The sequence below is a fragment of the Protomyctophum parallelum genome (genome assembly GCF_964188405.1).
Source record: "Protomyctophum parallelum genome assembly, chromosome: 12".
In the NCBI taxonomy this organism is placed as follows: Eukaryota; Metazoa; Chordata; class Actinopteri; order Myctophiformes; family Myctophidae; genus Protomyctophum; species Protomyctophum parallelum.
The window spans coordinates 12201574-12217427 of record NC_139712.1 but is presented as its reverse complement, the minus strand read 5'-3'; the positions used below and the strand labels follow the sequence as shown (position 1 = coordinate 12217427).

General features: G+C 44.3%; 1 protein-coding gene across 1 annotated transcript in view; it reads left to right on the top strand.

Annotated features, from left to right (window-relative positions):
* Positions 1-15854, top strand: part of LOC310867508 (uncharacterized protein) — a 131103-nt gene that overhangs the window by 28852 nt on the left and 86397 nt on the right. Inside the window, 11 exon segments of the mRNA XM_083777622.1 lie at positions 279-610; positions 612-650; positions 2069-2170; positions 4878-5009; positions 7547-7663; positions 8078-8179; positions 8571-8675; positions 9498-9679; positions 12930-13094; positions 14189-14295; positions 14466-14507. Coding sequence (XP_083633748.1) covers positions 279-610; positions 612-650; positions 2069-2170; positions 4878-5009; positions 7547-7663; positions 8078-8179; positions 8571-8675; positions 9498-9679; positions 12930-13094; positions 14189-14295; positions 14466-14507 — 1425 coding nt within the window.

Genomic DNA, 15854 nt, shown 5'->3' with positions numbered 1-15854 from the left:
GGAGGAGGAGGAGGAGGAGGAAAGACTATTAGTGACTGGAAACGAGGAGCGTGAGAAACGAAGATTAGCAGTAGAAGATGAGGAGGAGGAGGAGGAGGAGGAGGAGGAAGAGGAGGAGGAGGAAAGGGAGGAAGAGGAAGAGAGAGAGGAAGAGAGAGAAGAGGAGGAGGAGGAGGAGGAGGAGGAGGAGGAGGAGGAGTGGAAGGAGACGGAGGAGGAGAGGGAGCAGAGAGAGGAGGCCGAGCGGGAGGAGGAAGAGCTGGTGGTGGTGGAGTCAGAGAGCAGCAGGAGGAGGCGACGAGGCGGAGTGAGCTCATTGGACAAGGAGGTGATGGAGCTCATGTCCGCCGCCGTCGCCGCCAACTCCGCCTCCAGGGGGCGGAGCAGCCTCAGAGCCACGCCCCCGGGGGGGGTGGGGGCGGGGCCGCCAGCGCCACGCCCCCAGAGGCTGTCGGACGACCTGTCGCTCCGCCTGCGCATGTCGCCCTTCTCCGCCGAGGCGTCGCCCGAGACCTCCCCCGCTCACCGCCACGGCGGCTTTGGCGACGACGACCCCCCCTCCTCCACGACCCCCCCTCCCCCCCCCGCCCCTCCCCCTGCCGACGCACAGCAGGAGCCTGGAGGAGTCTCCTCCCCCTTCTTCTCACAAGGTAACCTTTAACCCATTCTGACCTGAGATCAGATTCATACGAGGTTTCCACTGGACACACACACTGGTCTGATTAACCCCATTCTGACCTGAGATCAGATTCTTAAAAATGTCAGTCGTTCTTGTCGATTTTTCAAAAATAGCAGACCTACAAGCTCGTAGCGCGCCACTCAGTGGCGCGATATGAGCTTGTAGGTCTGCTATTTTTCAATAGTTTAAAGCATAACATGATGCTAACACCAAAATGGGTTCCCGTTCAGAATGGGTTAAAAGTCGTTGGAACGCCGTTGGATTTAAAACCATAGAGTATATATGAATAGAGACGGCACCCAGAGGAAACCCTGAGGCCAAATGGACATAGTGGCCGAATGAAGGTATTGCAGCTCTGCGCCCCAAACACATGAACGCGCTGTCCGTTGACTATCATTGTGCACGGTCGTTCACGACGGCAGCACGCTCGTTCGCATTCAACGGCAGCACGTTCATGTGTTTAGGGGCCCAATCCATCCATCCAACTTAATGCAAGTGGATGGGAGGAGAACTACAACTTAATGCAAGTGGATGGAAGGAGAACTTGGGTGCCGTCTCTATTCATATATACTCTAAGCTTAAAACCCATTCTGGGCAGGAAGGAAGGAACCCTTTTTGGTGTTTTAAGCATTATGTTATACTTTAGCTATTGAAAGATAGCAGATCTACATAGCTCATAGCGCGCCACCGAGTGAAGTGGCGCGCTATGAGCTTGTAGGTCTGCTGTTTTTTTTTAATCTTTGAAAATGTGCTGCAAATCTTTGAATATATATATATATAGTATTCTTTCAGAGCTTTTTTTTAACTCAAATCTTCACTTCCGGGGGAGACCCTGGAACAACACATTTTCAGATAGGGGTCGGCGGCCAAATACTGACATTGAAACACAGGTTTTTCAGAAAACTGTGTCATGATTTTAAAAAATAATAATTTCGACGTCGGGCCTAAATGGGTTAACGTAAGGTATATTCAGTGATTTCACTTAATTCAAATATCACTTATTTCTTTGTTTTGTTGTGATAATCCTCCCTACTATAGAGTGTGCTGGCCATATAAGGAGTTCCTCCCTGTCCCCAGTTAACCCCTGGGGGTCAAAAAACCTTAGGTTTCGTTTTTGACTCTCTATCCTGATTGGACGAAAGGCTGGGTCCCACAGCCAAAAACAAAACGGTGGTGAGCTGACCACCGGTTTGCTCTTCACCACGGCTCAGTGACGTCATGTTGTAGTTCAGTGGTCACCTCACCACCGAAGATCCAGACTATGTATGAGCCTTTAGGTATCGAAGGTTCATTTGAACGCTAACATATTGAAGGATCATTTAAATGGTAATGATAACATCGGAGGTTCATTTAAGTGCGTGTGTGTGTGTGTGTGTGTGTGTGTGTCAGGCTCCTCCCACCACCATCATCTCTCTGACTCCAAAGATGGGCATGGGGAAACCAGCCATCACCAAGAGGAAGTTTTCTCCCGGACGGCCGCCCGTCAAACAGGTACACTGACTGCTCTCTACCGTACGCCTTACCGTAAATCTAATGTACACTGACTGCTCTCTACCGTACGCCTTACCGTAAATCTAATGTACACTGACTGCTCTCTACCGTACGCCTTACCGTAAATCTAATGTAAATGGTAAATGGTAAATGGTGCATTTATACAGCGCCTTTAACCAAGGCGCTTTACAGAGATTGTGCATTACATTCACCCATTCACACACCCATTCATACACCGATGGCAGCGGAAACCATGCAAGGCACCAACTACCACATCGGGAGCAATTAGGGGTTCAGTGTCTTGCTCAAGGACACTTCGACAGTAACTCTGGGGGAGCCCGGGTTCGAACTGGCAACCTTACGGTTACCATCCAGGCACTCTACCCCTGAGCCACCGCCGCCCACTGTGTACAATGTACACTTACTGCTCTCTACCGTACGCCTTACCGTAAATCTAACAGGTACACTGACTGCTCTCTACCGTACACCTTACCGTAAATCTAACAGGTACACTGACTGCTCTCTACCGTACGCCTTACCGTAAATCTAACAGGTACACTGACTGCTCTCTACCGTACGCCTTACCGTAAATCTAACAGGTACACTGACTGCTCTCTACCGTACGCCTTACCGTAAATCTAACAGGTACACTGACTGCTCTCTACCGTACAGACTGCTCTCTACCGAACCTCAAATGACGTCACATTGTAGTCTCTACAGAGCCAAATGACGTCACAGTGTAGTCTCTACAGAGCCCAAATGACGTCAGTGTAGTCTCTACAGAGCCAAATGACGTCACAGTGTAGTCTCTACAGAGCCAAATTACGTCACATTGTAGTCTCTACAGAGCCAAATGACGTCACAGTGTAGTCTCTACAGAGCCAAATGACGTCACATTGTAGTCTCTACAGAGCCAAATGACGTCACATTGTAGGCTCTACAGAGCCAAATGACGTCACATTGTAGTCTCTACAGAGCCAAATGACGTCACATTGTAGGCTCTACAGCGCCGAACCGACTTTTATTCGGCTCTAAAATAGGAGTATGAATCGGCCCTAAGCCAGACCGAATCAGCCGTTGGCAAATAAAAAAAATGGCCTGCCGGCGGATTACGGTCAATTGTACGCCCATTTCCTACAGCAGAGAACTGGTGTGGCCAATAGGGACACAGTATATGCAATATGGGCGGGCTTTGGTACAGTGACTGTTCAATGCTTGAGACCTTTGACTGACTGACCGTAGCTCTGACCAATTGCGTCAAAGAGAAAATGTTTGAACCCGCCCCCCCCCCCGGGAAACAAGATTCATACACAGCGTCTCCAGACTCAAATACCACACGACAGCATCTCCAGACTCAAATACCACACGACACACAGCATCTCCAGACTCAAATACCACACGACAGCATCTCCAGACTCAAATACCACACGACAGCATCTCCAGACTCAAATACCACACGACAGCCTCTCCAGACTCAAATACCACACGACAGCCTCTCCAGACTCAAATACCACACGACAGCATCTCCAGACTCAAATACCACACGACAGCATCTCCACACTCAAATACCACACGACAGCATCTCCAGACTCAAATACCACACGACAGCCTCTCCAGACTCAAATACCACACGACAGCCTCTCCAGACTCAAATACCACACGACAGCCTCTCCAGACTCAAATACCACACGACAGCCTCTCCAGACTCAAATACCACACGACACACAGCATCTCCAGACTCAAATACCACACGACACACGACAGTGTGGCGGTCCCACAGACTGTTGACAATTGGATATGAAACAAACCGACCACTTCCCTACTTTGCCTACTTCCGATTTGTCGGATTGCTTTGAAACTCCACCCACGCACTAAATGGGTTTCACTGTTATCATATTACTAGTTCGTCTACGGTATATGAATCATTATCATAATTTCACAATGTTTCGTGTATTTTAATTTAATCATTATCATAATACCGTACTTAATGTTTTATTTGATCATTATCATAAATAATACTTAATGTTTTATTTTTATTTTGAACATTATCTGACATTTATGTTCCTCCATGTTTTTACTCCTACCCCATCTTCCTTGTTTCCTTTCCTCATTTCCTTTCCTCGTTTCCTCCTCCCTCATCTCCTACCTCCTTATCTGCTACCCCCTTGTCTCCTCATCTCCTCATCCCCTTGTCTCCTTGTCTCCTACCTCCTTGTCTCCTCGTCTCCTCCCTCCTTTGTCTTCTCGTCTCCTACCTCCTTGTCTCCTCGTCTCCTACCCCCTTGTCTCCTCATCCCCTTGTCTCCTTGTCTCCTACCTCCTTGTCTCCTCGTGTCCTTACGTCCTTGTCTCCTCATATCCTACCTCCTTGTCTCCTCACCTCCTACCTCCTCGTCTCCTCACCTCCTACCTCCTTGTATACTCGTCTCCTGCATCCTTGTCTCCTCGTCTCCAACCTCTTCGTCTCCTCACCTCCTACCTCCTTGTCTACTCACCTCCTACCTCCTTGTCTACTCGTCTCCTACATCCTTGTCTCCTCGTCTCCTACCTCCTTGCCTCCATGTCTCCTCGTGTCCTCCCTCATCTCCTCCCTCCTTTGCCTCCTTGTCTCCTCGTCTCCTCCCTCCTTTGCCTCCTTGTCTCCTCGTCTCCTCCCTCCTTTGTCTCCTCGTCTCCTCCCTCCTTTGTCTCCTCGTCTCCTCGTCAGGGCTCTTGGTGGAGGAGCCGTAGCAGGGCGCTCAGCCCCCCCCCCTCGTCTTCCCAGGATGCAGTGGGGGAGGGGGGGAGCGACAGCGCTAAGCCGTGCCCAGCGGACACGCCCCTCTGGAGCCCTAGAGTGGTAAACCAATCAGAATGCACCCGTAGAGCGCTGGTTCTCAATGTCTGGGCTGGGGGGGTCCACATCAGTGTTGTTTTCGTCGACTAAAACTAAGACGAAAAATGTTCGTCGACTACCTTTTTTCACTGACGAAAACTACATGGAAACTAAATGAAAACGAAGCTACGGTGACTAAGACTAAATATACTGACAATTTCGTAGACAAATACAAACTAGACTAAAATGTTAGGAAGGGACTAGTGGACAAGAGATCCAGTATAAGTCATTTTACACTTGGTTGCATGCTGAAAATCTACAAGCTTGTAGATCGGCTATTTTCAGCAAGTGTAAAAACACTCATTACGACGGCATCAAGACCCGCCAAAATACATTTTAGTCGACTAAATCAACTGTAGATTTAGTCGACTAAAATCTTATGACATTTAGTCGACTAAAACTAGACTAACACTAAGACATTTCCAGGTGACTAAAATGTGACTAAAACAAAATGAAGTTTCAGTCCAAAGACTATATGACTAAACTAAAATAGAAATGTGCTGCCAAAAACAACACTGGTCCACATGGACCCCCAAGGGTCCACATGGAACGGGTCCATTTGGTTCCTTGTGTTACAGGCGGTCTTTAGACGAGGACGGTGTTCATAGGAAAACGGTCAAAATAAAGTATCGTTTGCTGTGGTCCGTTTAGACGAGAGCGGTGTTCTCAGGAGGTTGAAAACGCAACAAAGTGAAACCACCTCCCAGAGTGGAAATCTTCGAGAACGCCGTTTTATCCCTTCTCCGTGTAAACGGGCAAAACGGTGAATCCGCAAAACTTATGACTAGGGCTGTCAATCAATTAAAATATTTAATCTGATTAATCGCATGATTGTCCATAGTTAACTGTGATTAATCGCAAATTAATCGCATATTTTTTATCCGTTCTAAATATACCTTAAATCAGTGGTTTTCAAGATTTTTCATATCAAGGGCCATTATTTATTCTGCATTTGAGCCACGGACCACCATTTGATGACATTTAGCCTTCCAGACCCAAACTAAAGAACTGTATTGATGTTGGCCAATGGTACCATTACGAGAGATAACAGGCCATGTTGATCAAAATGACATGTTTTCTAAGTTTTCTAATTGTGTAGTCTTAAATTAACTTAAGTAATGCAGCTGTTTAACAATTATTCAACTCTTCAGTGTAAAATTGCCATGCATCTCTCAACCATTCTGTCAAACTTCACAGTGCATTAATCGCGCGTTAAAAAAAATTGTGCCGTTAAAAGGATTGTGAGGTTAACTAGTTAAATAGTGCGTTGACTTTGACAGCCCTTGTATATATGATATAATGGAGTTCCTGAACAGGCCTCCCTCCTCGCCTACAAAGCGCTGCTCATCAGCGACGGTGAATGTAAAACCATGATGTAAATAAAAAGCCTTGTGATAGGCGGCTGCCACGTTTATGTAGCCTAATGTATTATTAAATATATAACCATCCCGTTACATGGCGCGCTTTGCCTGCATGCTCTGGGCTGCCTGTCTGTCAGCCCAGAGCAGTGTTGCGAGGCACTGTTTTTTTTTGTCAAATCTAAGCTAGCGAATTGAAGACCATCTCTTCAAAATAAGAGTACCCTCTAGACTCTAGAGGGTACTCTTATTTTGTAACTTTTTTTCCAATACTCTAGAGTCTAGAGTATTGAAAAAAAAGTTACATTTTACACATTAAAACTACAAAATTAAGCATTTAAATGATGCTATAAGACACACATTATGTTATTTAATTACTTATATTTACACAGAAACATAATGTGTGTCTTTATAATAACTGTAATGTGATAATAATACTAATACTGTAATGTAATCATTATTATTTTAATTAACGACACTTATTCTGAAACCAACCGGATGTCTTACATTTGCTAGCTCTCAAACAGGAAGTTCTAGATTTGCCAAAAAAGACGGAGCCGTGTTGCGCAGCGTTGCGTTTTCATAAATTGTGTGTTCTCGTGTAAAGGGTCGATACAAAATGAGTGTGTTACACTCTCAGAGTTACAGACCTGTAAGGGTCCATTGGAAGTCACACTATCGAAACGACAAAATGTCCCTTTTCGTTTTGGCTGCAGTTCCTGTCACAACCAGCAGGACATTGTCTTTGATAACCACATTCTGGGCGGGAACCCATTTTGGTGTTGGCATCATGTCGTGTTTTAGCTATTTAAAAATAGCAGATCTACAAGCTCATATCGCGAGTGGCTCGATACGAGCTTGTAGGTCTGCTATTTTTGAAAAATCTAAGACACTTTTAGAATATGATCTCAGGTCAGAATGGGTTCATAATGAAACTGTCAGGATGTAATAGACATTTTTAGAATCTGATCTCAGGTCAGAATGGGTTAACCTGCTATATTTACTTCATTCCATTGATATTATGTTTTTTTGCTCATGTCATGATTGTAACTGTGTCTTTGTGTCAAATGAGAGAGAGAGAGGATGCGATGGAATGGGGCGCACACACACCGATGACATCACTGCTGTGCTCTCATCCTATAGGGCAGAGGGTCGGGGTTTCCAGGAAGGAGGCGGGCCAGAGGAGCAGGGATTGGTGGTCGCGGTGGCAGGGGGCGGAGCCGACTGAAGATGCAGGACAGCATGTGTCTGTCACCGGGGGTGAGAGCACGCACGCACGCACGCACGCACGCACGCACGCACGCACGCACGCACGCACGCACGCACGCACGCACGCACGCAATCGATGTGATACGATGTGATACGATGTGATACAATGCGATTTGATGGCGATTCAACACAATAGAAAGGATTTATATTAAAGCTCTGTAAAAAATGTAATTGCATTTAACCCATTCTGACCTGAGATCAGATTCATACGAGGTTTCCACTGGACACACACTGGTCTGATTAACCGATTCTGACCTGAGATCAGATTATAAAGATGTCAGTCGTTCTTCGATCTTTCAAAAATAGCAGACAGCTTGTAGGTCTGCTATTTGTTTAATAGTATAACATAATAACGCTTAAGTAATCACTGTGACCGAGCCGGTGTGTCTCTGTCTCCCCCTACAGGTCAGTGTGGAGCAGTGCGTGCAGTCCAAGGATGAGGAGGAGAACTCCATGCACAACACCGTGGTGCTGTTCACCACCTCAGACCACTACACCCTGAGACAGGTACCTGTCTGTCTGTCTGTCTGTCTGTCTGTCTGTAGACGCCGCCTTCGGCTCGGGGGCGTCTGTATCTCCACAGACAGTGTGGGCGTTTAATAATGAGTTCATTAACATATCTAACGAGGTTAATTAACATATATTTGCACACAGGACATGTGTGTGGTGTGTGGGAGTTTAATAATGAGTTCATTAACATATCTAACGAGGTAATTAACATATATTTGCACACAGGACATGTGAGTGGTGTGCGGGTGTTTAATGAGTTCATTAACATATTTAACGAGGTCTAATTAACATATTTCTGCACACAGGACATGTGTGTGGTGTGTGGGAGTTTAATAATGAGGTCATTAACATATCTAACGAGGTCTAATTAACATATGTTTGCACACAGGACATGTGCGTGGTGTGTGGGAGCTTCGGGCAGGGAGCTGAGGGTCGACTGCTGGCCTGTTCCCAGTGCGGTCAATGTTACCACCCCTACTGTGTCAGTGTGAAGGTACGTACACACACACACATGCGCGCGCACGCACACACACACACACACACACACACACACACACACACACACACACACACACACACACACACACACACACACACACACACACGCACACACGCACACGCACACATATTTCAGTTGACGTGCTGGAGTCTGTAATTATAACCCATTCTGGGCGCGGGTACCCCTTTTGGTGTTTTAAACATCATCTTATAATTTAGCTATTGAAAAAAAAAAAAGCAGATCTACAGGCTTACGAGCCTGTAGGGTCTGCTATTTTTTTGAAAAAAGCATGAACGTGTGGTGCAAAGCTTTGAATATATATATTCTTTCGGGGCGAACGTTTTTAAACTAAAATCTTTGCTTCTGTGTTGAAACAACACATTTCCAGATTTGGGGTCGGCGGCCAATTTCATATATTTGTGGGGTTATAAATATTGAGCACCACTGATACAGAAACATGAGGTTTTTCATTAAAAAAAAATACATTTTAAAATACATTTAAAGGTATATTCAGTGATTTCACTCAAAAAACCGTAGGTTTCGTTTTTGGCTAGGACCCAAAGCCTTTCATCCAATCAGGATAGAGAGCCAAAAACGAAACCTAAGGTTTTTTGACCCCCAGGGGTTAACTGGGGACAGGGAGGAACTCCATATATGGTCAGCACACTCTATAGTAGGGAGGATTATCACAACAAAACAAAGAAATAAGTGATATTTGAATTAAGTGAAATCACTGAATATACCTTTAAAAAAATACAAATTTCGACGTCGAGCCTATAAATGGATTTTAACCGTTCACATTATTGACGTTAACAGATCACTCGGGTCATCCTGACCAAGGGGTGGCGCTGTCTGGAGTGCACGGTGTGCGAGGCGTGCGGCGAGGCCAGCGACCCGGGCCGCCTGCTGCTCTGCGACGACTGTGACATCAGCTACCACACCTACTGCCTGGCTCCGCCCCTTCACACCGTGCCCAAGGGCGCCTGGAAGTGTAAATGGTGCGTTCAACGCCTGTAATATAGCTATTAGATCGAAAAGACTTGACAGGATGTTGTGGATGAAGTTTCACGTTTCCAGTTTATATAAGGAAAAATCACACCAGTGTGAACCGAGTGGTGCAACTCCCGTCTATTGGTTCTCTGTATCATTCCAATTTGTATCGTCCAATTTCTTCTCTGTATCGTTCCAATTTCTTCTCTGTATCTCTGGTGCCCCCTACTGGTATAAATAAGTAACATACTCGTGCTCACATATACAAACATACATACAGGTACCTACCTACCTACCTACCTAGGTACACGGACGTTGCTGGATGTAGGAGTGGTTGCACCACTCAAAAAAGCGTTACAAGAAAAGGCAATTTATTAGAGCTGGGACTCGATTAAAAAAATTTATCTAATTAATCAGAGGCTTTGCGATTAATTAATCTAGATTAATCGCATTTTAATCGCATATCAATATTCAACCCGAGAACAGCGAGAAACCTTTTTTTTATGTTTTTTTGGTATCCCAGTGAATCAACGAATAGTGACTACAGGATACCACTCATTTTCAACATTTTACTGTCATTAATATACCTGTTGTGGAAATAATAATAAAAAAGTCACCCCATTCTGTGTTGCCTAGAACTGGAGGTCTGAAAAAAATTTAGTAACAGTAACAAGTACATCTCAGTGACATCACAAAGCTGTACTTACTTCATATTGTTACTGTTTTTTGTCAGACCTCCAGTTCTAGGCAACACAAAATGGGGTGACTTTTTATTATTTCCAGTTTTCAGTACTATAGAAAAGCGCCCAGTGAGAAACGTTCCGCGGTGAAAAAAAAGGTGCGATTAATTTATCTGTAGTTAATCGCGATTCATTTTTCTGTAGTTAATTAATCTAAATTAATCGCAATTAGTCCCGGCCCTACAATTTATGAATGAATCTTTGCATAAGAGGTTTCTCTCGGCTAGTCTGCTAGTTAGCTCGTATCTAGCCTCGATACCCAGGCTTTCATTTCGTCTGCGCGAAAGATGAAAGCCTGGAAAAAGCCGTGGGCTGAACCAGTCTAAAAGTGGGAGTCAACCCTTCCGGGTGGGCGTCGCTCTAAATTATGTGACGTAGCGCTGCACTAGGGGGGAGAGGAGGGGCCGGGGGTGACGGACAGATCGATGAGATCCAATCAGGGTGCGCGCATTTCTGAGGCGCGACCCTCCCATCTAGGCCAGAAATGTCTCTGCTTAGGTCAGGCTAGCTCGTATCTGACTCACATGTAATAACAAACCTAAACTGAAGAAAGAGCGGCTCCTAGACCCGGATATCCGGCGCTAGCATGAAGGCATTATGGGAAATGCAGTTCCAGCAAAACCCCGTAAATTTATATAGCAATAGAAAAACGGCTATTCTAAATCAATCTTTTTAAACTGTAAATAATAACACTATGACATAAACATCTTTATAAACATTATGAAATTAAATGTGAAATATGAATAACTATATTTCAAATAGCCTGTCAATCATTGTCCCCCGGTGTCGTTTCGCGGCGTGCTATTGGATGTTTTTTTACTTATTTGTCCAATGAAATGTCTCCGATGCTGCTATGCACCAGTGTTGTTTTCGTCGGCTAAAACTAAGACGAAAAATGTTCGTCGACTACCTTTTTCCACCGACTAAAACAAATAAAAACTAAATAAAAACGAATCTATGATGACTAAAACTATAAGACAAAATATACTGACAATTTCGTCAACAAATAAAAACTAGACTAAAATGTTAGGAAGGGACTAGTGGACAAGAGATCCAGTTTTATGCTGGGTTGCATGCTGAAAATAGCAGATATACAAGCGCGACGCGTTGCGAGATTGTATATCTGCTATTTTTATCACGCAACCATAGTGTAAAATCTGTCATTACAACGACATCAAGGCCTGTCAAAACACATTTTAGTCGACTAAATCAACTGTAGATTTAGTCGACTAAAATCGTATGACATTTAGTCGACTAAAACTAGACTAACACTATCACATTCCAGGTGACTAAAATGTGACTAAAACTAAATTAAAACTATTTAAAAGACTATGACTAAAACTAAAATAGAAATTTGCTGCCAAAAAACAACACTGGTTCGCCTTTCAATCATTGTCCCCGGTGTCGTTTCACGGCGTGCTATTGGATTTTATTTTTATTTTTTATACTTCTTTGTCCAATGAAATGTCTCCGATGCTGCTATGCACAGAGTCCTGAGCAGTGTTGATTTAGTCGAGTAAAAAAAATGTTCGTCGACTACCTTTTTTTTTAACTGACGAAAACTAAATCAAAACTAAGCTATGATGACAAAACGTTCGTCAACAAATAAAAACTAGACTAAAATGTCAGGAAGGGACTAGTGGACAAGAGATCCAGTATAAGTCATTTTACTCTTGGTTGCATGCTGAAAATAGCTGATCTACAAGCTCACAATGCGTCGCGCTAAATACATTTTAGTCGACTAAATCACCTGTAGATTAAGGGCCGATTCATACTCCTATTTTAGAGCCGAATAAAAGTCTGTTCGGCGCTGTAGAGCCTACAATTTGACGTCATTTGAGGTTCGGGGGGGCGGGTACCGTGCTAAAGTCGGCTCTTCGGTGCTACTGAAAATTTCTGACGAGCCGAAATCATTTCGGCACTACAGCGTTGAAACAGCGGTAAAATAGGAGTATGAATCGGCCCTTAGTCAACCAAAATATTATCATATTTAGTCGTTATTGTCGGGTAGGTGTCTCTGTATCGTTTACGACAGCCAGTCACTCATGTATGATACAGTCTGCTTCTATAGCGAAAATGTAACTAAATCAGCAGCAGTAACATTAGCGTTTTCTCTCAGTCAGTTGATTCTTCATATCCATATGAGTGAAGCGGACGGTGTTTATTTTCCAATCACAGTTCTTATATGAGGCGATCTAAAATCCTCCCCTATGGGGATTACAATGCAAATAAAAAGTACATTAACCCATGGACTTTAGCGCCCTCTAGCGATATTGACGTCAGACTGCGGTGCTCTATTGATTTATTTAATACTTTTACTTAGTCATAAATGTAAACGACACACACTAGAATGACACCTCCTCCTTTCCATGTGATTGTGGATTGTGGAGGTCAATTTTAACATTAATCAGACCAGTGTGTGTCCAGTGGAAACCTCGTATGAATCTGATCTCAGGTCAGAATGGGTTAAACATTAACGTGTGTGTGTGTGTGTGCGTGTGTGCGTGCGCGTCTCCAGGTGTGTGTGGTGTGTCCAGTGCGGGTCCAACTCCCCAGGTCAAAGGTCAGAGTGGCAGTGTAACTACACGCTGTGCTCTCCGTGCGCCAGCCTGACCTCCTGCCCTCTGTGTCACATGACCTATCGTCATGACGACCTCATGCTGCAGTGCCGCCAGTGTGACAGGTATGAAGCCCTCTGGGATTTGTAGTTTTAACAGTGTGACAGGTATGAAGCCCTGTGGGATTTGCAGTTTTAACGGTGACAGGTATGAAGCCCTCTGGGATTTGTAGTTTTAACAGTGTGACATGTATGAAGCCCTGTGGGATTTGTAGTTTTAACAGTGTGACAGGTATGAAGGCCTCTGGGATTTGTAGTTTTAACAGTGTGACGGGTATGAAGCCCTGTGGGATTTGTAGTTTTAACAGTGACACGTATGGAGCTCTGTGGGGTTTGTAGTTTTAACAGTGTGGCAGGTATGAAGCCCTGTGGGATTTGTAGTTTTAACAATGTGACAGGTATGAAGCCCTGTGGGGTTTGTAGTTTTAACAGTGTGACAGGTATGAAGCCCTGTGGGATTTGTAGTTTTAACAGTGACAGGTATGAAGCCCTGTGGGATTTGTAGTTTTAACAGTGTGACAGGTGTGAAGCCCTGCGGGATTTGTAGTTTTAACCGTGTGACAGGTATGAAGCCCTGTGGGATTTGTAGTTTTAACAGTGTGACAGGTATGACACCCTGTGGGATTTGTAGTTTTAACAGTGTGACAGGTATGAAGCCCTGTGGGGTTTGTAGTTTTAACAGTGTGACAGGTGTGAAGCCCTGTGGGATTTGTAGTTTTAACAGTGTGACAGGTATGAAGCCCTGTGGGGTTTGTAGTTTTAACAGTGTGACAGGTATGAAGCCCTGTGGGATTTGTAGTTTTAACAGTGTGACAGGTATGAAGCCCTGTGGGGTTTGTAGTTTTAACAGTGTGACAGGTGTGAAGCCCTGTGGGATTTGTAGTTTTAACAGTGTGACAGGTATGAAGCCCTGTGGGATTTGTAGTTTTAACAGTGTGACCGGTATGAAGCCCTGTGGGATTTGTAGTTTTAACAGTGTGACAGGTATGAAGCCCTGTGGGATTTGTAGTTTTAACAGTGTGACAGGTATGAAGCCCTGTGGGATTTGTAGTTTTAACAGTGTGACAGGTATGAAGCCCTGTTGGATTTGTAGTTTTAACAGTGTGACAGGTATTGTAACTATCGGTGTGTGTGTGTGTGTGTGTGTGTGTGTGTGCTAGGTGGGTCCATGCATCCTGTGAGGGTCTGTCATGTGATGAAGACGTGGAGACCGCGGCCGACGATGGCTTCGACTGTTCCATGTGTCGCGCACACTGCCGTATCTATGGTAACCACACACACGCACACCCACACGCGCACGCACGCACGCACACACACACACACACACACACACGCACACGCACACGCACACTCACACACAGCTACATATTGTAATTCACATCAACCAGGACTGTTGTCATTAACACTGTGTGTGTGTGTGTGTGTGTGTGTGTGCAGGGCCACCCTACATGGCTCAGATTGTCTCCAAAAAAGAACCAGGTGAGTAAATAATAACAAAACTAATAACACAAATAATTTAATAATTTAGTGGAGACATCATGGTGACATCATCATACCTGGAAAGGTATGCAGGAAGGTGTGCAGTATGCAAAGCACAGGTATGAAAATATATACAATCTAACACAATAAGCCAAGGGGCCATGGCTGAGTGGTCAGTGGTCCTGGGGGGGAGTCAGTGGTCCTGTCTGTACCATCGCTGAGTGGTCAGTGGTCCTGTCTGTACCATCGCTGAGTGGTCAGCAGTGTTGTTTTTGGCAGCAAATTTCTATTTTAGTTTTAGTCATAGTCTCCTGAATAGTTTTCACTTAGTTTTAGTCACATTTTAGTCACCTGGAATGTGTTAGTCTAGTTTAGTTAGTCATAAGATTTTAGTCGACTAAATCTACACGTGATTTAGTCGACTGAAATGTATTTTTGCGGGCCTTGTTGCCGTCATAATGACTTATGTTACACTTGCTGAATAGCCGATCTACAAGCTTTACAAGCTCTACAAGCCGATCTACAAGCTCACAACGCGTCACGCTGCGACGCGTTGTGATCTTGTAGATCGGCTATTTTCAGCATGCAACCAAGTGTAAAAATACTTATACTGGATCTGTTGTCCACTAGTCCCTTCCTAACATTTTTGTCTAGTTTTTATTTGTTGACAAAATTGTCAGTATATTTAGTCTTAGTTTTAGTCACCATAGCATAGTTTTAATTTAGTTTCCATTTAGTTTTCTTCAGTGGAAAAGGTAGTCGACGAACATTTTTCGTCCTAGTTTTAGTCGACGAAAACAACACTGGTGGTCAGAGCAGAGCCATAGAGTAAGACGGAGTTACCAAAACTCTGTTCACTAAATGGGGCTTCAGTCCTCTTCTACTGATAATGGGGACGAGTCCTGGACCGGAAGTATAGGCAGAGATGCACTGGACTCGGGCAACAGCTTTCATGATCTCAAATCCCTTTTATTTTAGATGGTTTTGTAGTAATAGTACAACATAAACATTACAGAGACCTTAGTTGTCACTGTGCAATACCTTAAAACAGTCGTCGTGTTGCCTAAAACAGCTCTTGTTTGCGCCGCCCCTCGTTGAAAACGATGCATGAATCATACATTTAATCATATATTTAATCATATATTTTAACCAAACAAAGAGATGACGTGTCTTTTTACTTTTTTATGCCTTTCACGCACTCACTCATGCACAAAATACACATGCAGATAAACCCTGAGAATAAACTGGAGAAGGAAAATATACAACGTGCCAGTCTGTGTAATATAAGCGCCTTGCTTTGGCCTAGTAAACACACTAGTCTATATTTCTTTGTCGTAGTTCAGCATC